Source organism: Corapipo altera, unplaced genomic scaffold (genome assembly GCF_003945725.1).
Source record: "Corapipo altera isolate COAL_440 unplaced genomic scaffold, ASM394572v1 62262, whole genome shotgun sequence".
Classification (NCBI taxonomy): domain Eukaryota; kingdom Metazoa; phylum Chordata; class Aves; order Passeriformes; family Pipridae; genus Corapipo; species Corapipo altera.
Window position 1 is genome coordinate 17,928 of NW_020885207.1, and position 19,333 is coordinate 37,260.

Below are 19,333 nucleotides of genomic sequence, written 5' to 3' on the forward strand. Positions count from 1 at the left end.
GCGTGTTCATGGCATGTGACTGCACTCAGTGTGCACAGGTGAGTGTGCCCAGCGTGGGAGTGTGCCCAGGGTGGGAGTATGCCCACGGTGAGTGTGCCCAGGTGAGTGTGCCCGAGGTGACTGTGCCCACCTGACCATGCCATGTGCAGGTGCCCCCATGCCAGGGGGCTGCCACAGTCCCGGAGTCCTGTGGAGTCCCACAGATGTCGGAGGGTCTCCCCCAGGGGTCTCAAGGGGTGTTGGGGGATGTCAAGGGATCCCCGGAGAGGTCGGGGGTCCCCCCCGGGGGCTGTTGGGGGGTGTCAGGGGGCTTGGGGGGTCCCCAGGGGGGTGCAGCAGCCTCGTGACCCGGCTGAGCCGCGCGTTCGCGTCCTCCTGGCCCTGCTGCAGCCGCCGGGTGCTGCGACGGAGCCCCCGGAGCTCAGCCTGGAGCCGCTGCTGCACTTCGTGGCCCTGCCCCACACAGAGCCACGGGTCAGCCCCCTGCCCCACACAGACCCATAGATCAACCACCTCAGCGTTCCCCCAGTTCTCTCCCAGTGTCCCCCCAGTGACTTCCAGTACTCCCCATTTCTCCTCCAGTGTTCCCAACTGCCCCCCAATCCCTCAACAGTGTCCCTCTGGTGCACCCCAGTGCACCCCAGTTCCCATCCAGCCCCACCAGTGCCTCCCAGTGTCCTCCCCAGTGTCCTCCCAGTGTGCCCCCCAGTGCCCCCCACCTCCTGCAGACCCTCCTGCAGCCGCTTCAGCGCTGCCTCCAGTTGTGCCACCTTCTCTGAGAGGCTCCGGGACCTGGGGAGGGCACGAGGGGGTGTTGGACCCTGAGGGGACCCCCTCCACCCTCCTACTCCTCCCAGCCTCCCCCTTCATACTCATCCTCAGGGACCGCCGGGCTCAGGCTCTGCTGGACCCCGATGTTGAGGGGCTCTCGGAGCTGATGCCCTGGCGGGAGAAGCGGAGGAATGTAAGACCCCTACATGGGGAGCCCCAAGACCTCCCTCTTCCTGACCCTCCCCATTCCCACAACCAGTGAGATCCCCCCCCTTCCCGATCCTTCCCATTCCCACAACCCCCATTCCCCCAACTCCCTCAGCTCCCCTCAGTCCCCCAGGATCCCCTCACCCCCTTGACACCCCATCCCCACAGAACGTCCTCAACCTCCCCATCCCCTCCATCTGCACAAGGCCCCCAGACCAACACCAACCCCCCAAGCCTCCCCCCGGTCCCCCTAGGCCCCCTCACCCTCTCAGCCCCCCACCCCCAAGCTCTCCCAGATCTGCCTCTTATCCAAAACACCCCTCAACCCCCAAGAAACAGCTTCCAGGACCCCTCAGCCCCCCAAAACCCCCCTCTCCCCTCCCAGGCAATGACCTCCAGGATCCCCTCAGCCCTCCCAAAGCCCCCCTCAAAAGCCCCCCGCCCCCCCCCCCCCCCCCGGGCGATGGCCTCCAGGACCCCACTGCAGGCCGTGGCCAGGCGGGCGATGAGCTCCCACTCCTCCTCCTGGGGCTCCCCAGACCCCGACAGCACTGGCGGGGGAGGCAACAGTGGGGGACACCCAGGGAACTGGAGGGGAGCCCTCCAGGGGATGTGGGACAACCCCACAGGACACTCCCCTAGCACAGGGAGCATAGGACAGGGACACCCCCCATGGGATGGGGACACCCAGGGGACAGGGACACCCAAGTGGTGAGGGGACGACCCCCAGGGGACCCCCCTCCACGGGATAGGGCATACCTTCAGGGGACACCTATATGGACAGGGGACACCCCGAGGATGAGGGGAGACACCCCAGGGGATGGGAACACCCCCAGGTGAAGGGGACCTGGGCTGGGGACACCTCAAGGAGATGGGGGGCCCCCAGGGGGCAGGGGTCACCCCCGTAGGATGTGAGACATGGGATATGGGATGGGGGACACTCCCCCACAGAGGGACAGGGACACCCCCAGGAGACATAGGATGGGGAATGGAGGGGAGACACAGAAGAGGACATGAGGTGAAACAGGGGAGGGACACGGGGAACACAGGGGGTCCGGGCCACTCACGCCTGCCCAGGGAGTGCCGCAGCGAGGGGCCCGGGGGGGGGCTGGGCTCGAGGGGGGCTGCAGGACCACCAGCATCCAGAGAGGGACCCTGAGGACAGGGGGGGTCAGCAGGGGCACAGGGAGACTGGGGGAGACACACAGGGACACACATGGGGCGACGAGGGTAGGGTCAGCAGCCTCATAGGAGCATGGGGGGACAGGGGGAAACATAGGGGGACAAAGGGACTCACCGGGTCACCGGACTGGGGGGGGCTGTGGTGCGGCAGCAACAGGTCAGGCGTGGGGTCAGCCAGGGGGGACCTGGGGGGCCATGGGAGTGAGGGTTAGAAGGGTTCATGGGAGGGCATGGGATTCCTGGGGGATTTGGGGGGGTCCCAGGGGCTTGGGAGGTGTATTCCAAGGGTACTGGGGGATCCCAGAGGATTTGGGGGGTTTCCCGTGTCCAGCGTAACTCACGGGCTGGGGGGGCATCCGGTCGGGCTCTTGAGGGTCCCCGGGCTGGGGGGGCCACCCCCAGGGGGAAAGGGGGTGCTCTCCTCATCCAGTGCCAGCGAGCGCAGGAGCTGTAGGGTGTTGGGGTGCAGCCCCACTGGGCCCACCCCATGATCCCCCCTGTCACTGTCTCCCCCTGAGTCGCTGCTGGTGTCCCCGATATCCCCTCCAAGGTCCCCGATACCGGGGTCCCCCCCTGTGCCCCGGCCCTGCTCCAGCGAGCGGGCATAGAGCTCCAAGAAACTCCTGGGGGGCAAAGGTGAGGGGGACATGGCGGGGGGAGAGTGAGGACACACCGGCGTGTCCAGGTCCCAGTTCCACTTGACCCCCATGTCCCTGCCTTCTCCATGTCCCTCCAAGATCCCCCGTGCCACCCAATTCCCCCCATTCCGCCCCCCACTGCTCCCCCATTTCCCTCCCAACCCCAATGCCCCCTTTGTCCCCAAAGGCCCCCCAACTCCTCCCATGCCCCCCGTCCCCAAACCCCCTCGCTGCCCCCACATCCTCTATTCCCCCAAATGCCTCCCATTTCCCCCCACTGCCCCCCATTACCCTTCCAACCCCAATCCCCCCTGTTTCCCATCCCACCGATTCCCCACAGGACCCCGCCCGAGCCCCCCGCCCTGCACGCACCGCCGGGGCCGCCCGTCGCGGTCGGGAGGCAGCAGCGTCAGGGGGCCCGAGGGGCGCCGTAGCAGCGCCCGCAGCAGCCGGGGGTCCCCGCGGGGAAGGGGACGGTGTCCCACGCGCAGCAGCCGCGTCCCGGGCCGCAGCCCCGCAGTCTCGGCGAAGGAGAACCGCGTCACAGCCGTCACGACCCCCGAGGGGTCCACGCGGAACCCCCGGCGGCCCCCGGCCCCCCGCGGCAGCGCCAGCTCCCGCGCCTCGCACCCCCGCGTTACCGCCTGCGGGGGGGACACACCGGGTCAGGGAGGGCACGGGGACCCCGACAGAGCCCCCCGCACCTCGCATCCCCGCATCACCACCGGCGGGGGGGCATCGAGTGGGAGGGGTCCAGGAATCTCCGGGGATCCTGACAGGGACCTCCGGGGTGTGACCCAATATCAGCCCATGGCAACCCAACACTGACCCCTATGGACAATTGCCCTGTCTGAGCCCCACAGCACACCCCCACAGTCCCCCATCCCTGCCCTACCGCACCCCCCATTCCCCCCCAAGCCTGACCCATTGTCCCTTGTTTCCCCCCCAGTTTGCCCCACCATCCCTGCCCCATTCCTGCCCCCCCCATTGCCCCCTGCCCCGCTCACCTGGAGCCTGGCCACCACCTGTGGGGCAGCGCCGTGGGGCAGCCGCAGCCCCAGCCACTCGCCCGCCCCATAGAAGATCTCAAGGCGCCCCTCGGCGAACCCCCAGCCCAGCACGTCCCGGCAGGCGCAGCTGAACAGCACCCCGGGGGGGAGGGCGACTGTCCCCGGGTGGGGGGCAGCGTCCCGTGGGGGGGGCGCGGCCATCGCTGCGTTACGTGAGGGTTCCCCTTGCTGTGGGGCAACTGTCCCTAGGTGGGGGGTGACCGTTCCTGAGTGAGTGGGGGGCTCCCCTGGGTGTGGGGGGAGCGCCCCTGGGTTTGGGGGAAACTTCCCCGGCTGAGGGGCGATCGCCCTTGAGTGGGGGTCGACCGTCCCTTGGTCACGGGGGGGATTCCCTGGGTTGAGGGCGAGCCCCCCGGACCGGTTGGTGACCGCCCCAGGTGGTGCGGCGACCACCACCACCCTCTCCGCCGCTACCCCCAGCAGACACGGCACCTCGGCCCCCCCGGGCCCCCCCTGCGCCCGCGCCCCCCACACCAGCGCCCCCGCCACCGCCGCGCCCCCCGCGCGCCCCGCGCTCCCCCGGCGGCGTCCCCCGAGCGCGGGCAGCCCCCGGGGGGGCGCGGGCAGCGGGGCCCCCCCGCCGTGGGCGCGCAGCAGCTCCTGCAGGTACTGGCGGCGGGTGCGCGCGGCCATGGCCCCCAGGCGACCCCCCCGCGCCGCCGCGTTCTCCCCGTTGATGGCCTTGGCCAGCAGGAACGGGCGCAGCCCTGCGCCCCCCTTAAAACGCTGCCCTGCCGCCAGCGCCGGCCCGAACGGGGGGGTCTCCTCTGGCCGCACCACCGCCACGCTGCGGAGAGACCCCCAGAGGGGGCGGGGAGGGCGGTTAGGGACCACAGAACGCATGTGAGACTCCCAAGAACCAGGAGAGACTCCCAGAGCCCATGAGAGACCCACGGAGCCCAGGAGAGACTCTCCTAGGGAACTCTGCCAGACCCCCAGGGCGCAGGACAGACCCTCAAGAACCAGGAGAGACCCCCAGGGATTGGGGGAGACTCCCAGGAATCCCAAGAGCCCTGTTACACCCTCAGAGACCCCGGGAGAGACCCCAAGAGCCCATGTAAGCAGTACAGGGCCCGTGCTGGCCCCCTCCAGCCCTCACATAAACCCCCAGACCCCTTGTGAGTCCCCCAGGGCCCATGTGAGCCCCTCAAGAACCATTCATCACCTCCAAAGCCCAGGAGGGACCTCCCCCAGAGTCCATGAGAGGCTCCCCAGCCCTGCATGAGCCATTGGGGACCCCCGGACACCCCTGTATGAGCCCCACACCCTTTAGGAGCCCTTGGGGATCCCCAGACCCCCTGTACAAAACCTCCAGTGCCTGTCTGAGACCCTTGGAGACCTCCAGATCCTCTTTAGGACCCCCAAAACTCCCTGTATGAGCTCCCCAACCCCTGAGAGCCTTGGGGACACCTGGCCCCACCTGTAGGTGGTGTGGGGGGTGCAGGGCTCGTGCACCCGCACCACGATGAAGATGTGCTGGAAGTGGCTGCGCAGGGCACGGGGGGAGAAGGGCCGTGCCCCCGGCTCCTGGAACACGATTGTCACGATGTCGTTCCCGATGTGGCGCTTCCGCAGCAGCTGGTGGGGAAAGGGGGGAGTCAGAGCCCCAAAAGTGTCCAGGGGGGGCAGAGATAGGGAGCCCCCACAGACTGCTGGAAACACCCAGCATCCCCCCAAAAACCTCTGGGACCTTCAGACCCCCCCAGCTGCCTTAGAACTTCCCAAACCCCCTGGGACTCCTGGACCTGCTGCGACTTAACTGACGCCCAGCCCCATGACCCCAGGCACCCCTGTGACCCACCCCCCTCCATACCTGCTGGGAGTTGGAAGGGCTGAAAGGCAGCATGGGGGCACCCCAGACCCTACGGACCCCCATGACCCCCGCCATGACCCCCCCACAACCCCCTGTACCTGCTGGGGGTTGCGGGGAGTGAAGGGCAGCATGGTGCTCACGTGGAACATCACCTCGTAGCCGTGGTACGTCGTGTACAGCGAGTGGGTCCCCGTGGAGTCAGCTGAGGGGGCACAGCCTAAGCCCCTGGCCCTGTGGCCCCTCAAGGCCCCATGTCCCCAGGTCTCCCTGTATCCACATCCCCTCATCCCCATCTCCATGTCCCCTCATCCCCTTGCGTCCCCTGTGCCCCATCCTTCCTGTCCCCACCAGGTCCCTGTGTCCCTTCCCCTGCGTCCTCATGTTCCCCCCATCCCCTGTGTCCCCAAGTCCCTCTATCCTCACAGTAACCATGTCCCCATCCCTGTGTGCCACGTCCCCCCACCTCCATGTCTCCCTCGCCCCCCAGTGTCCCCCCGTGTCCCTCTGTGTCCCTGTATCCCACCCTGTCCTCCCATGTGTCCCCGTGTCCCCATGTCCCGGGTCTCACTGCGGGTGTCCAGCTGTGCCCGGTACCCCGCGAAGCCCCGCAGCCTCACGCGGGTGCCCAGCAGCGCCAGGAACTGCTCGAAGGCAGGGCCGGGCTCCTCATTGTTGTACATCTCCTCCTCGGAGCCCTGCCCCCCCCGGCAGTACAGCACCCCAACCTTGCGCTGCCGGCTCACCTGGGGGGGATGGGGGACGTGAGTGGGGCACAGGGAGTTCCCGGGGAGCGCGCAGGGAACACGCACAGACCCCTGAACACGCTCAACGGCCTCCCACAAGGGCCTGCACTGGTGCAAACCCCGTCCTCGTGCAAACCCCATTCTCGTGCAAACCAGGTCCTCGTGCAAGGCCTGAACCCTTGCAAACCCCACCCTGTGCACGCCCCATCCTTGAGGAACGCCCACCCTTGTACAAGCCCTGCCCGTGTGTGAGCCCCAGGTCCGGTGCAATGCAATCCTTGCGCAAGCCCTCCACCTAAGCCCCCCCCAAGAACCCCCCCCCAAACCCCCCCTCACAAAGCCCCCTCACACAAGCCCCTCCTCTTGCAAACTCCCCCTCACCCCCTGCTCATCCAGCTTGAGGAGGGTCTCCTGCACCGCGGGAGAGGGGGCGAGGCGCAGCCCCCCCACCACCAGCCCAGGCAGCACTAGCTCCAGCAGCTTCCGGGGGGGGGACCCCCCGCGCCCCAGAGGGGCGAGAGCCGGGGGGCAGCGCCTCTTCCAGAACCGAGCCCCGCAGAGTCCGTGGCTGGAAGGGGGATACAGGAAGGGTCAGGGTGGGGGCACCTTCATGGAACCCCCGCACTACCCTTGGCCCTCTTGGGCACCCCTGAGACCCCCCAGCCCCTGATGTCCCCCAGAAGCCCATGGGGATCACCCCATAGGGCCTCTGGGATCCCCAGGTCCCCCCCCAACTTCATCCATTCTCCCGAACCCCACCCACCCCCTCCAATCCCCTGAACCCACCCTAGAACTTCTGAACCCCCTCACGCCCTTGTAACCACCCAGCCCTTCTGGGACCTCCGGGCCCCCTGATTCTCCTGGCCCCCCCAGCTCCCTCCTCCCCCCTGGACGCCTCCCAGCACCCCCCTGTCACCTGGCAGGTGCGCAGGATGATCCTGTGCAGCACCTGGGCCCGAGGTCCCTCCTTCTCCTCCCGCCGAAGGGACACGGCCACAGGCCCCAGCCGGGGGTCCTCACCCAGCAGGTTCTGGTGCTCTGGGAGCAGGCCAGGGGGGTCGGGAGGCCGTATGACCCTTCCCAGCCCCCCTACAGCTCCCCGTGGCCCCAGCCGGCTGTCCCTGCCAGCAGGTTCTGGTGCTCTGGGGGGTCAGAGGGGTATGGGGGAGGGACGGGACCACCACAGCCCCCCCCATCCCCTGCCCCCCCTCACCTTTCCCGTAGAAGTACTTGCGATAGTACTCGGCGCCGTCGTCGCTGTGCTCGATGGGGTGGGGGGGTCGCGCCCCCGCCGGGGGTTCCTCCAGCACTGCCACTGCTGCGTTCGGCAGCTGCCCGGGCCCGGGGGGGCCGCGGGGGGGGCCCAGCCCTGGCTCCTGCTCTCCCCCCGTCTCGCAGCAGAAGCGGGGACAGCTCAGCACCAGGGCCTCGGGGTCGGGAGGAGCCCCGTGGGGCCCAGGAGGCTCCTCGGGCTCCAGGTGGGCGGCAGAAGCCCCCGAGGTGGGGCCCGGGTCGGCCGCGGGGGGCTCGGCCGGGTCGAAGAGGATGCTCTGCACGTCGTAGTGAGCGAGGAGGGGGCTCCAGGGGGGGGGGGGGGAGAAATTGGGGTCCCCCCCGCCGACCGCAAGTCCCAACAGCAGCAGAGGGTCGCGGAAGCGGGGGGACGTGGGGCTGCCCCCCCCGGCCGCCTCCTCGTGGCTCTGGGTGCGGGCCCGAGGGAACATTATCCCTGGAGACCCCTTCTCCTCCGGGGACCCCGCAAGGGCCACCTCGCTGCTGCTGCGCTGCAGGGGGACGGCCCCCCCCGGGGACGTGGGCGGCAAGGGGGCCCCCCCGGCCGCGCTGGGGGGAGCGGGGGGTGGGAGCGGCCGGGCCGAGGGGCCCCGCATCTTGCGGAGGAAGAGGTCGTCGGACTGCATGGCCCCCCGGGACCCCAAGGGATCCCCCCGAGATTCCTTAGGACCCCTCTGAAACTCCTTGGGACCCCTCTATTCCCCCCTGAGACCCCTAGGGACTAGCTAGGACCCCCCTGAGACCCCCCGGGATACCCCTGATCCCCCCTAGGGAACACTCCTGTAACCCTCAGGCACCCCAAGGGACTCTCAGGGACTCCCTAGGACCCTCCTGGGGGTTTCTGGCACCTCTCCAGCCACCCAGCCCCCCCAGCCTCCCCCAGTTGTAGCGGAGACTCGCACCCAGGGATTAGTCAATGGAAGCGTGGGAACGGAGTCCATGCCCCGATTGGGTGCCCGGGAATTCCCGCGTGCGGAGGCTCCGCCCCTTTTCCCACGCGCCCCTTCCAGGGTCGCGCTCAATGGGGGCAACCCGGGGGGGTCGGGGGGGCTCCGGCCGCGTCGCTCTCTGGGGCGGGGAGGGACGGCGGCACCTGGGGAGGGATAGGGAGTCAGTGGGGGCTCGGGGGCGCTCCTCAGCCCTCCACGCCCCATCCCCGTGTCCCTCTGTTCCTCCGTGTCTGTCCCTCCATCCCCAGTCAACCCACAGGCCCCCTTTGCCCTCCCCGCCTCGCCCACTCCGCTGCAGGGACCCCAGAACAGGGCTGAGAGCGGGGGTCCCCTTGGACCCCCACGGACACCCGGGTCCTTCCTTTGCCTGAGTCCTGGCCTGGCCCTCTGTGCCCCCGTGGGGTCTGGAGGGGCTCGGTGGGAAGTTGTGGAGCTGGGGGAGTTCGAGGGGGGGCCCGGACGTGCAGCCGCCGGCGGTTTCCTGCCTTACAGGAAGTGTCAGCCGCTGACGGCCCCCCAAGAGCTGCCCCCCAAGTGCTCCCCCTAGCCCCCCGCACTGCTTCCCACCCCCGGGGGGTCCCCCCCAACTCCAGTGACCTCCCCGATGATGGGTCCCCGCTCCTGACCTTGTCCCCGGTGTGAACTCGGGCGTCCGGGCTCCCCCCCAACTTCCCTCCTCCGACTGCAGGACCCGGCGTCCGGCCCCCCCCAGAGGAAACGGCGTCCGGCTCCCCTGACTCCCCTCGGGCACCACGGCCCCTCCCCGCCCCCCTCCCCCTGTCTGTTAAGACGCGATTAAGGACGTTAATCTGGGGGGGCGTAGGGGGGGGTGACTCCCCCCCCCGCGCCAGGTGCAGGTGGCTCAGGGCCGGACAGGGACTCAGGTGTCCCGGGGGGGCCACCCGGGTGTCCCCACCCCTCCTGGGACCCTCTCGGGACCCCACGGCCGCCCCCCCCCCCGTCGTATGTTCCCCAGAGGCGCGGGGGGGACGGAAATCGCGGCCCCGGGCAAAGGTGTCCCACGGGGGTCAGTCGTGGGTCGCAGGGAGGTTCACGGGGGGTTGGGGGCTCACACGGGGGTGGGGGATGCACTGTCCAACAGCCCCCCCGTGCCAAACCCTCGTGCGAGCCCCCCCACTCCCCGGCTCATTCCTACCTCTGGCCCCTTGTGTCCCCGTCACCCTCCAGAGGGGGTCCCACGCTGCTGGGGGTCCCAGGTGTCGGGGGGGTGCCAGGCAGGCCGGACCCCCCGCTTTCACGGGCTGCAGCGGCTCGAGGGGCCACGGGCGGCCGTGCCCCCGCCCTTCCCCTCCGCCGCTTCCTCCCGCCACGGTGAGCCCGGGGGGGGCGGGGGGGCTCCGGCAGCCCAGGGCACCCCCCTGACCCCCCAACCCATCCCTGCTCCCCCTCCCCATGTGGGCAGCCCAGGCATCCGGTGCCCCCCAGGCGATGCCCCCCCCCTCCCCCCCCAGTGCGGCGGGAAAACGACAAAAACGACTTTTTGAACCGTTATCAGGTTTTATTTATTAATTTATTTGTACCAACCCCAAACCCCCCTAAACCAACAAAACCCCACTGAGAACCATCAAAAACGAGAGAAAGAGTCCAGCCTTCCCCAGGATCCCCCCCTGAAATGTCCCAGAGCCCCTGTCAGAGATCAGGTGCCTCCAAATCTCACCATGAGGCTGTTTAACCCCCCTAGCCCCCCCTGTTATGGCCAGGACAAGCCCTCCCCAGCCCTCTGGAGCCCCTTAGTTATGGGGCAGGACCCCCAAGTTTTCCACTGTAGGGGAGCACCCCCCAGTGCCCCCCCAGACATCCCAGTTATAGCACTGCTCCCCCCCAGACCTCCCTGCTCTGGGGTCAGCCCAACCTCCACTCTCCTCCCGAGGGGGTCTCCCCTGGCCCATCGCCCTCAGGGCCCCCTCTCACCCCCCGAGGGGAGCCGCTGGTGGCTGAGGGGGTCTCAGGGGGCTGGGGGGGGCTCAGGGCCATGCACGGGCTGCTGGGACCCCTACCCTGGGAGGGTGTTGGGGGGGGGCTGCCAGGCGGGACCTCCCCCTCTACACTGGCTGCCAGAGGGCTCTCTGGGGCCGAGGGCAGTCCGAGGGTCAGCGGGACTCCGGTATCACCCCCGGCCCCCCCGCAGCTCCCCTCCCTCAGCCCCTGTGCCTCCCCCAGTCGTGTCCCCCCCCCGGGGTGCCCCCCCGCTGTGGGGGGGCCGCGGCACAGATGCTCCCGGTCGGCGGCGGTGATGATGCCACTGGTGCCGCTCCAGAGCTCTGGGGGGGGGGCACGGGGGGGATTTAGTGTGGGGGGGACACATCCCGGGGAGGGCCTGAGGCCCGGGGGGTCCTGAGGCTGCTCACCACCCATCCTGTCCGTGTCCAGGTGCGGCAGCAGCTCCTGGGAGGGTACACACGCACGGGGTGTTGTGGGGGGCACAGGGGGGCCCCGAGTCCAGGGGGTGTCCCCGTACCCCCCCACTCACCGAGAGCTGGTTGAAGCCACAGAGTTCAGGGGGGGTCGCATGTGGCCACCGGAGCACCGAGAGCTCCAGACCCCCCCCAGGGAGCCTGGGGGGTAGAAGTGAAGGGGGGTACGAGAGGACCCCAACTCCCCATCCTGCCCAGCCCTCCCAGGGTACCACAGACATACAGGGTGGCCCCCCGACCCCAAAATATGCCGCAGGTGACCCTGAGACCCCTCCCACGGCCCCCAGGAGCTCCACCCCCAGCCCCTGGGGACCCTCCACGTCCCCCCCTCCCAGCCTTCCCCCAAATCCATCACTGCCCCCCCAGCACCCCAGAAGTGGTCATAGCCCCCCCCCCCCAGCTCTTACAGCCCCCCCGGAGCTGTCTCCCACCCTCACACACTTCTGTCACACCCCGAATGCACCTCGGGGGGGTGGGGGGAATCCCCCTTCCCGGGCCCCCCCAGGACATGTCACTGCCCTCCAAGAGGGGCCACACAGCTCCCCTGCCCCCCCGATCCCCTTGAGCTCCCCCAAACTCACCCGGGGGGCCCGTCCCCCTCCTCAGGGCTGGGGGGGGGCAGCAGAGCGGCCGCCCCCCCCTCGGGGTCCCCCTGTAAGCCCCCCCGGTCGAGCTGCGCGTGGAGCCGGAACGTCACGGCCTTGACGGCCCCGAAAAACGCGGCCACGACCCCGCAGTACAGAGCGGCCACGGCGGGGGTGGGCGGCAGCGCCTGCAAACGGAGGGGTCAGGTCCCCGGGGACAACACCTGACCCCCAACGGAGCCCGAGGGTCCTCAAAGCCCCTTCCTGGCCCCTTCCCCCCACCGAATAGAGCCCAAGGGGCAGCCCGAGCAGGAACAGCCACACGTAGAGCCGGACGCAGTTGGCGAAGGCGCCGAGCTGCGGGTCCAGGAAGCAGCCGCCGGTCAGCGAGGCCCAAACGCCCTGGCGGAGCACCTGCAACGCCGCCGCCCCCGCCATGGTGGCCCCGGGGCCTCCCAGGGGATCGCCAGAGGTCCCCGGGACCCCCTGGGACCCCCTGGGACCCCCTGGGACCCCCTGGGACCCCCTGGGACCCCCCAGGCCCGGCGCCGCTTCCGGGTGCGCCCCGGCGCCGCCGGCTCGCGCAAGTGACGTCACGTAGAGGGAATCCCGGCGCGACGGGCAAAAGGGGAGGACACGCCCCCTCCCGCCCTCATGGCGGGAACTGTCACGCGCGTGCGCACCGACGAACACGCCCCCCTAGCGCCCGGGGAGGGCGGGGCCGTTGAGCGGTGGGCGGGGCCAAGCCCCGTTGTCCCCCCGCGGGCCGGGGCGGTGAGGGCGCCCCCCAGTGGCAGCACCGACTCCGGTCCCGGGGGGTCCCCGCGCCGTGGGGGACACACAGACACGGGACCCCCCGGGACCCCCCGGGGCCCCCCAGGGCCTGGGTCCCGCCCCCCCCCCCCGCCCCCCCGGGCCCCCCGGCCCCGGCCCCCGGTTGCCGCGGGGGGCCGCAGCGCCCCCCCCCGCCCGGTCCGGGGGTCCCGGGAGGTCCCGGGGAGTCCCGGGGGGTCCCAGGGGGTCCCGGGGTCAGGGTTGCGCCCCTCCCCCCGCCGGCCCCTCGTCCGGTCCCCCTCCCCCCCCCCGCGGCGTCCGGTGCCCCTGGCCCGCCCCGTCCGGCGCTGGTTCCTTTTCCTTTGTCCCGGTGACAATGTCCCGGCTCCGCCTTCCCGGGGCCGCCTCAGCCAGCGCGGGGAACCGCCGGACCCCCGGGAGCCCAGACCGGCCGGGCCGCCCCCTGCCCCCCCCCCCGGGGACGCCGCCGGACGCCGCTTCCTCCCCCCTCCGGGCCGCGGGAGCTCCGGCGGGACCAGGCGGGGACGGGACGGGGCGCGGGGGGGCCCCGGGGGACGGGACGGGGCGGAGGGGACCGGGCAGGGGGGTGAAGGGGACCGGGGTGGGGGCGGAGGGACCCTGGGGCCGGCAGGGGCTTGTGGCGACCGAGGGGAGGTGTAGGGACCCCCGGGGACCTGTAGGGACCCAGAGGAGCAACAGGGATCACAGGGATCCCCAGGGACCTATAGAGACTCCAAGAATCCCCAGGGATCCCCAGGAGCCACAGGGACCCACAGAAGCAGCAGGGACCACAGGCATCCCCAGGAGCCACTGGGACCACCGGGCACCCTTAGGGACCCCCAGGATCCTACAGGTGCCCACAGGGACCCCTGGAAGCTACAGGGATCCCCCAGGAACCAATAAGGGACCTATAGGAGCTATAAGGGACCATAGGAACTGAAAGAAGGTGTGGGGACCTTCTGGGACCCCCAGGGACCCATAGCCCTCCTCAGACACCTACAGGACCCCCCCAGACCCCCATAGCCCCCCTGGTGCCCCAGTGGGACCCCCAGAACTGTCAGATCTTACAGGCAGCACCTGTAGGGCCCCGGTGACCCGAGTGACCCCCAGGAGCTAAAGGGGCCCCATGGGGTCCCCTGGGCACCCATAGACCCCCTGGGTACCCACAGGACCCCCACAAACACATAGGACCCCCCAGACACCTCTAGGACTCCCCAAGGAACCCGTAGGGTCCCTCAAACACCTGTAGGACCCCCCAGCCCCCTGTAGGACCCCCGGGCCCCCCCAGCGCCATCAGTGGGGGCCGGGGCGGGGGGGGAGCACCCCATGGAGTGGGGCCAGGCATCCCCCTCCCCGTCCCCCCCGGGGGAGTCCCGCTCTCCCTCACCTCCCCTCTCCTCCCTCTTCCCAGGGGGGTCCCGCTCCCCTTTCCCCCCCTCCCCGGGGGGGTCCCGCTCCCCGTCTCCATCCCCGGGCGGGTCCCGCTCCCCATCGCCCCCGGGGGGATCCCGCTCCCCCTCGCCCCCCTCCCCGGGCGGGTCGCGGTCCCCGTCGCCCCCGGAGGGGTGGGAGCCGGAGCGGGCGGCGTTCGGGGAGCTGCGGCTGGAGGAGGTGATCGGGGCCGGGGGCTTCGGCCGCGTGTTCCGGGGCACGTGGCGGGGGCAGGTGGTGGCGGTGAAGGCGGCGCGAGGGGACGCGGGGGCCGCGGGGGCCGCGAGCCTGCGGCGGGAGGCGCGACTGTACGCGCGGCTGCGACACCCCAACGTGGTGGCCCTGCGGGCCGTGTGCCTCGAGCCCCCCCACCTGTGCCTGGTCATGGAGTTCGCGGCGGGGGGGCCGCTGTCGCGGGCGCTGGCGGGGCGCAGGGTCCCCCCCGCCGTGCTGCTGGACTGGGCGCGCCAGGTGGCCCGGGGGATGCGGTACCTGCACGCCGGGACCCCCGTGCCCCTCATCCACCGGGACCTCAAGTCCAGCAATGGTGAGCGGGGGGGCGCTGGGGGGCTCCTGTGGGTGCTCCTGGTGATGGGGTGACGGGATGTGGGGTGCAGTGTGGGGTCCCCAGGGTTGGGGGTCCCGGTTACTGGGATGCCCAAGGTGGGGGGTCGCAGAGGTTGGGGTCCCCAGGGTGGAGGGTCCCGGTTACTGGGATGCCCAGGGTGGGGAGTCACAGAGGTTGGGGTCCCCAGGGTGGGGTCTCAGTCCCCAGGGTCGGGGGTCCCTGACACTGGGGTCCCCAGGGTCAGGGGTCCCGCAGGCCAAGGTCCCTGGGGTGGTTGTCCTGCACTGGGGTCCCCGGATTTGGGGCACATTGGTTGCTGATATCCCCAGGGTGGGGATCTGAGACATGAGGGTCTTGGGGTGTCCCCAGTGGGGGAGGTCACAGAGGCAGAGGTTCCCAGGATGGAGGAGGTTCCAGATGCTGGGGTCCCTGGTTGGGCCGTCCCTGACTTCTGGCCCCCCCAGTGCTGCTGGTGCAGTTGGTTTTGGGGGTCGGTGGTTGGGGGTATCAGGCTGGGGGGTCCCTGTGGGATCCCTGACCCCTGCCCCCCCCAGTGCTGCTGGCACAGCCGGTTGTGGGGGACGACGTGAGCGGGAAGACGCTGAAAATCACCGACTTCGGCCTCGCCCGCGAGTGGCAGCGAACGACCAAGATGAGCGCGGCCGGAACCTACGCCTGGATGGCCCCCGAAGTCATCCGGGCATCCACCTTCTCCAAGGGCAGTGATGTCTGGAGGTGGGAAAGGGCTGGGAGGGTCCAGAGGGCACTTAGGGGATCTAGGAGGGTGGGAATCCGCCCCTGAGCTCTGGGCTGGGCTGTGGTTTGGGGTGCCTGGACCCCTGGGTGCCTGGGTGGGGGGTTTGGGGGTACCTGGACATCCTGGGTTCCTAGAGCAGCAGTTTGTGGGATGTCTGGGTGGGGGGTTATAGGGCACCCAGGCACCTGGGTCCAAGAAGGGGAGGGTGAGGAGATCCAAGGGGGTCCCCATGAGTTTGGGGGTGTCCCAGTGGCTCCCCATGTGTTTGACCCCCCTTTTCCCCCCCAGTTACGGGGTGCTGCTGTGGGAGCTGCTGACGGGGGAGGTGCCATACCGGGGAATCGACGGCCTGGCGGTGGCCTATGGGGTGGCTGTGAACAAACTGACCTTGCCCATCCCCTCCACCTGCCCCCCACCCTTCGCCCAGCTCATGGCAGGTACAGGGGGATCGGGTGCTGGGGGAGACCTAGGGGCTCGGGGGGGCCAGGTGGGACAGGGGATGGGGTGACACTGGGGGCTGGGTCCCCATCCTGCTCAACTGCCCCCTGCCCTTTGCCCAGGTGATGGCAGGTATGGGGGGGTGGCAGGAGGGCGGGGAGGGTTCAGGTGGGCTGTGGGGAGGGGTCAGGCAGCTCAGAGGTGGTGGGGGATTGTGGCGGATTGTGGATATTGGGATCCTCAGGGGTTTGGGGGTGCCCAGACCCCTGGGTTCCAGAGGAGAGGGACCAGGGGGTACCTGGGTCCCTGGGGGATATTGGGGTCCCCCACGAGCCCCCCCCAGATCCCGATTCCCCTCTTAGCCTGCTGGGAGCAGGACCCCCACCGGCGGCCGGGCTTCGGGGCAATCCTGCGGCGCCTGGGGGGGCTGGAGCCAGCGGGGCTGGGGCCCCCCGAGTCCTTCCACTCCCTGCAGGAGTCCTGGCGCCGTGAGATCCAGGGGCTCTTCGACGAGCTGCGGGCGCGCGAGAAGGTGGGACCCCCAACACCTGGGACACCCCTGGGACCCCCCCAACTCCTGGGGCCATCCCAAACACCTGGGACACCCCTAGACCTCCCTGGAGCCCCTGAACAGTAGGGATCCATGGCAAACACCTGGAAATCCCCTGGGACACCTGGGACGCCCATGCAACCCCCCAAAACTCTGCAGCAGGGCTCGGCCCTGCCCTGGTGCTGCTCGTGGCTGGTCCTTGTCCCTGGGACCCCCTTGTTCCTGTGACCCCGATGGCCCCCCAGGAGCTGGGAGGAGGCTGTGGCCAGGGCCCACTGTTCCTAGGCCCCCTGTGTCCCCTCATGTCCACCCGTGTCCCTCATGTCCCCCATGACCCCATGTGCCCCCAACGATCTTTTGCCCCCCCGTGCCCCCCAGGAGCTGCGGAGCCGGGAGGAGGCTGTGGCCAGGGCGTCCCGGGCCCAACGCTCCCAGGCTGAGGCGCTGCGGCAGCGCGAGGCTGCCGTGGCCCGGCGGGAGCTGGAGGTGCTGGAGCGGGAGCTGAGCCTGATGCTCCGGGGGCCTCCCCGGCCGCCCTCAGCCCCCAAGCGACGACGACCCCCCTTCCGGCGGCCGCGGCGGCCCGCAGACCTCATTGGCATGCCCCAGGGTACGGGGGGGGGAAAACAGGGGCTGGGGCTTTGGGGGCCCAGGGGTTTTGGGAGCTGGGGCCTTTGTGGGTGCTGGGGAGGCTCTGGGGGGACCGGAGGGGCAGTGGGCTGTTTGAGCTGGGGGAGTTGGAGTTGGAGGGGCTCTGGGGGGAGTTTAGGGCCCTGGGAGTTATGGGGGCCTGAAGGGTGCCTGGGGGGTTGTTGGGGCTTGCTTGGGGGTTTTGGCAGGGTTCAAGGGCTCTGCTGACCCCAGTGCCCCTCCAGACTTCAAGCATCGCCTGACGGTCCAGGCTGCGCCAGGAGGGGACCCCCGAAGCCATGACCCTGAGGATGGGCCGGGGGGGTCCCCCCCTTTCCCCCGCCTGCGTGCCATCCAGCGTGAGTGATGTCGTCGGGGGGGGTGGGAGGTGATTCTGGTGACGTCACACCTCTTGGTGATGTCACACACACCCCCCGGGTGACATCTCCCCTCTCTCCCCAGTGGAACCCGAGGAGGAGGAGGAGCTGCCGCGGGGGCGCGGGGGCAAGAGCAATGCCCCTAATGGCAGGTGGGTCCCTGGGGAGCTTGGGGGGGTCAAGGGGGTCCCACCCCCCTCCAGACACCTGGAACTCCCCTTGGACACTTGGGCACAACCCCCCCCCCACCGCAGGCGGCGGCTGCGCCCGGACGAGACCACCTGGTACCTGGACACAGATGAGCTGAGCCCGGGGGATGCATCCCCCAATGGTGAGTCCGGGGGTCCCGGGGATCCCATCCCTGATCCCCCCACACACTGACCCCCACTGTGTCCTGCAGGTGAGGCCGGGCCCCCTGAAGCTGAGGAGGGCCGGGGGTCTCGGGGGGGGACCCCGCGGCTGCTGCGGCGGGCGCTGCTGAGGGGTTCGGCCCTGCTGGCGTCCCTGGGGCTGGGCCGTGACCTGGCCCCCCCCGAGCCCCCACGCAGCCCCCCACCCTCCCCTGGCCTCCTGCGCCTCTCCCCCCGCTGGCGGGATCGGACCATGGGGTCCCCGGAGCTGAGCTCACCTGGGACCCCCGAGCTGGGTCGTGCCTGGACCCCCGGGTCCCCAGATCCCAGTGGAGTCCGGACCCCGGGGACCCCCAGGACCCCTGAGCTGGGGCGAGCCCAGATTCCTGGGTCCCCAGATCCCAGCGGAGTCCGGACCCCTGGGACCCCTAGGACCCCTGAGCAGGGGCGAGCCCGGACTCCCAAGACCCTGGAGCTGAACTGGTCCCGGACCCCTGAGCAAGGGGGAGCCAGGACCCCTGGGACCCCTGGGACCCCTGAGCTGTGTCACCCCGGGACCCCCGGGACCCCTGAGCCAGGTCATGGCCGGATCCCTGGAACCCCTGAGCTGGGCCGTGCCCGGACACCTGGGACCCCTGAGCTGGGGCTGCCGCCATCCCCCCGGGGTGCCAGGAGACCCCGAGAGCTGAGCCCGGGTGCCGGGACACCCGAGTGGGGTAAGTGGAGCTCGGGGCTCAGGCACTTGGTGGGTCTGAGGGGCAGATTTGGGGTGGTTGGGACAGCCACGGGGGGCTGTGGAGCAGCTTTGGAGCTCTGTGGGGCAGGAGGGGGCGATCAGGGGCCCCATAGGGCAGTTCTGGGGCTCTGGGGGCACTCAGAGGTGCCGTGGGGCATTTCTGGGGGATGTGGGGCTGTTTTTGGGGGGCCATGGGGCAGCGGGAGTCCCACGGCCCCCTCAAGCCGCCCCCTTTCCCGCAGGCCCCGCCCGGCCCCGCCCCTCACCCCTCCGCCCCCGCATCGACCCCTGGAGCTTCGTGTCCGCGGGACCGCGCCGGGCCCCGCCCCCCGCCGGGCCCCGCCCCCGCGACCCCTTCACCGACCAATGAGCGCCCGCGGCGCGCCTGGACTCGCCCCCACCGCCCTCCAGTGACCAATGAGCGGCCGTGACGAGCGGGAGGGCGGTGCAAGCCCCGACCCCACCGCGAGGCTCCGCCCCCGCCGGGTCGTGATGGACAGCTGGCGGTGCCAGAAGCCCCGCCCGCCCAGGCGCCCCATTGGTCAAAGTAAAGGGCATTACAAGAGCTCCGCCCCCTCCGGGGCGGGGTCACCACGGCAGGAAAACCACGCCCTCTTCGGGCAAACAGGAAGCTCCGCCCCCATTGATGGGATTCAGGAAGCCCCGCCCCCCGGCGGAGGCCCCGCCCCCGGGCGGTTCCGACACTGGACGGGGTCCGGGGGAGGGGATGGGGGGGACGACTGTGACCAAATAAACTCCCGAGACCCCAAAACCGCCTGAGCCGCCTCGTCCTGCCCGGCGGGGGCCCAACAGCGCGGGGGGACCCTCATGGTCGGGGGTCCCGCCACCCTTGGGGGTGAACCAGTGATTCTTGGGAGGGGTGTCTCATTCTCCCCCCCCCAACCCCCGTCGTCGTCGGGGGTCCCAGCTCTTCCGGGGGGTCCATTCCCCCTGTGGGAGTCCCAGGGGTTTGGGGTGTCCATCTTCCCCATCGCCCTCTGCGAGGTCGTTTGGG

At 70.5% G+C, this 19,333-nt stretch overlaps 3 protein-coding genes across 3 annotated transcripts; 1 reads left to right on the forward strand and 2 right to left on the reverse strand.

The window, feature by feature from the left end:
- Window positions 1-92: 92 nt before the first annotated feature.
- Window positions 93-8,174, reverse strand: LOC113940183 (signal-induced proliferation-associated protein 1-like). The gene is given in 16 exon segments (XM_027631288.1): window positions 93-453; window positions 720-792; window positions 873-942; window positions 1,431-1,529; window positions 2,046-2,133; window positions 2,276-2,345; window positions 2,502-2,783; window positions 3,171-3,442; window positions 3,806-4,655; window positions 5,289-5,446; window positions 5,780-5,883; window positions 6,250-6,424; window positions 6,806-6,916; window positions 6,918-6,992; window positions 7,341-7,462; window positions 7,638-8,174. Coding segments are annotated over 16 exon segments (3,264 nt in total). The 5' UTR covers window positions 8,149-8,174; the 3' UTR covers window positions 93-249.
- Window positions 8,175-10,179: 2,005 nt separating this feature from the next.
- On the reverse strand, window positions 10,180-12,292 carry LOC113940185 (pecanex-like protein 3). The gene is made up of 6 exons (XM_027631290.1): window positions 12,220-12,292; window positions 11,969-12,188; window positions 11,684-11,874; window positions 11,159-11,243; window positions 11,037-11,073; window positions 10,180-10,949 (listed from the first exon to the last, which is right to left on the reverse strand). The coding sequence occupies exons 2-6, from the start codon at window positions 12,122-12,124 to the stop codon at window positions 10,531-10,533; spliced, it is 888 nt and encodes a 295-aa protein (XP_027487091.1). The 5' UTR covers window positions 12,125-12,188; window positions 12,220-12,292; the 3' UTR covers window positions 10,180-10,530.
- Window positions 12,293-12,340: 48 nt separating this feature from the next.
- LOC113940180 (mitogen-activated protein kinase kinase kinase 11-like) lies at window positions 12,341-19,083 on the forward strand. The gene is made up of 11 exons (XM_027631283.1): window positions 12,341-13,082; window positions 13,893-14,459; window positions 15,035-15,215; window positions 15,526-15,674; window positions 16,038-16,207; window positions 16,604-16,835; window positions 17,101-17,214; window positions 17,318-17,384; window positions 17,487-17,563; window positions 17,633-18,298; window positions 18,561-19,083. The coding sequence occupies exons 1-11, from the start codon at window positions 12,341-12,343 to the stop codon at window positions 18,686-18,688; spliced, it is 3,093 nt and encodes a 1,030-aa protein (XP_027487084.1). The 3' UTR covers window positions 18,689-19,083.
- The last annotated feature ends 250 nt before the right edge of the window (window positions 19,084-19,333 follow it).

Bases quoted from the DNA above. Each gene is read 5' to 3' on its own strand.
- LOC113940180 (XM_027631283.1), top strand. From the start codon at position 12,341: ATGGCGGGAACTGTCACGCGCGTGCGCACCGACGAACACGCCCCCCTA. The intron at 15,216-15,525 runs GTGGGAAAGGGC...TTTCCCCCCCAG, and splicing joins AAGGGCAGTGATGTCTGGAG to TTACGGGGTGCTGCTGTGGG. The intron at 16,208-16,603 runs GTGGGACCCCCA...CGTGCCCCCCAG, and splicing joins AGCTGCGGGCGCGCGAGAAG to GAGCTGCGGAGCCGGGAGGA.
- LOC113940185 (XM_027631290.1), bottom strand. From the start codon at position 12,124: ATGGCGGGGGCGGCGGCGTTGCAGGTGCTCCGCCAGGGCGTTTGGGCC. The intron at 11,875-11,968 runs GTGGGGGGAAGG...CTCCGTTTGCAG, and splicing joins TGCCCCTTGGGCTCTATTCG to GCGCTGCCGCCCACCCCCGC. The intron at 11,244-11,683 runs GTGAGTTTGGGG...TCTACCCCCCAG, and splicing joins GAGGGGGACGGGCCCCCCGG to GCTCCCTGGGGGGGGTCTGG.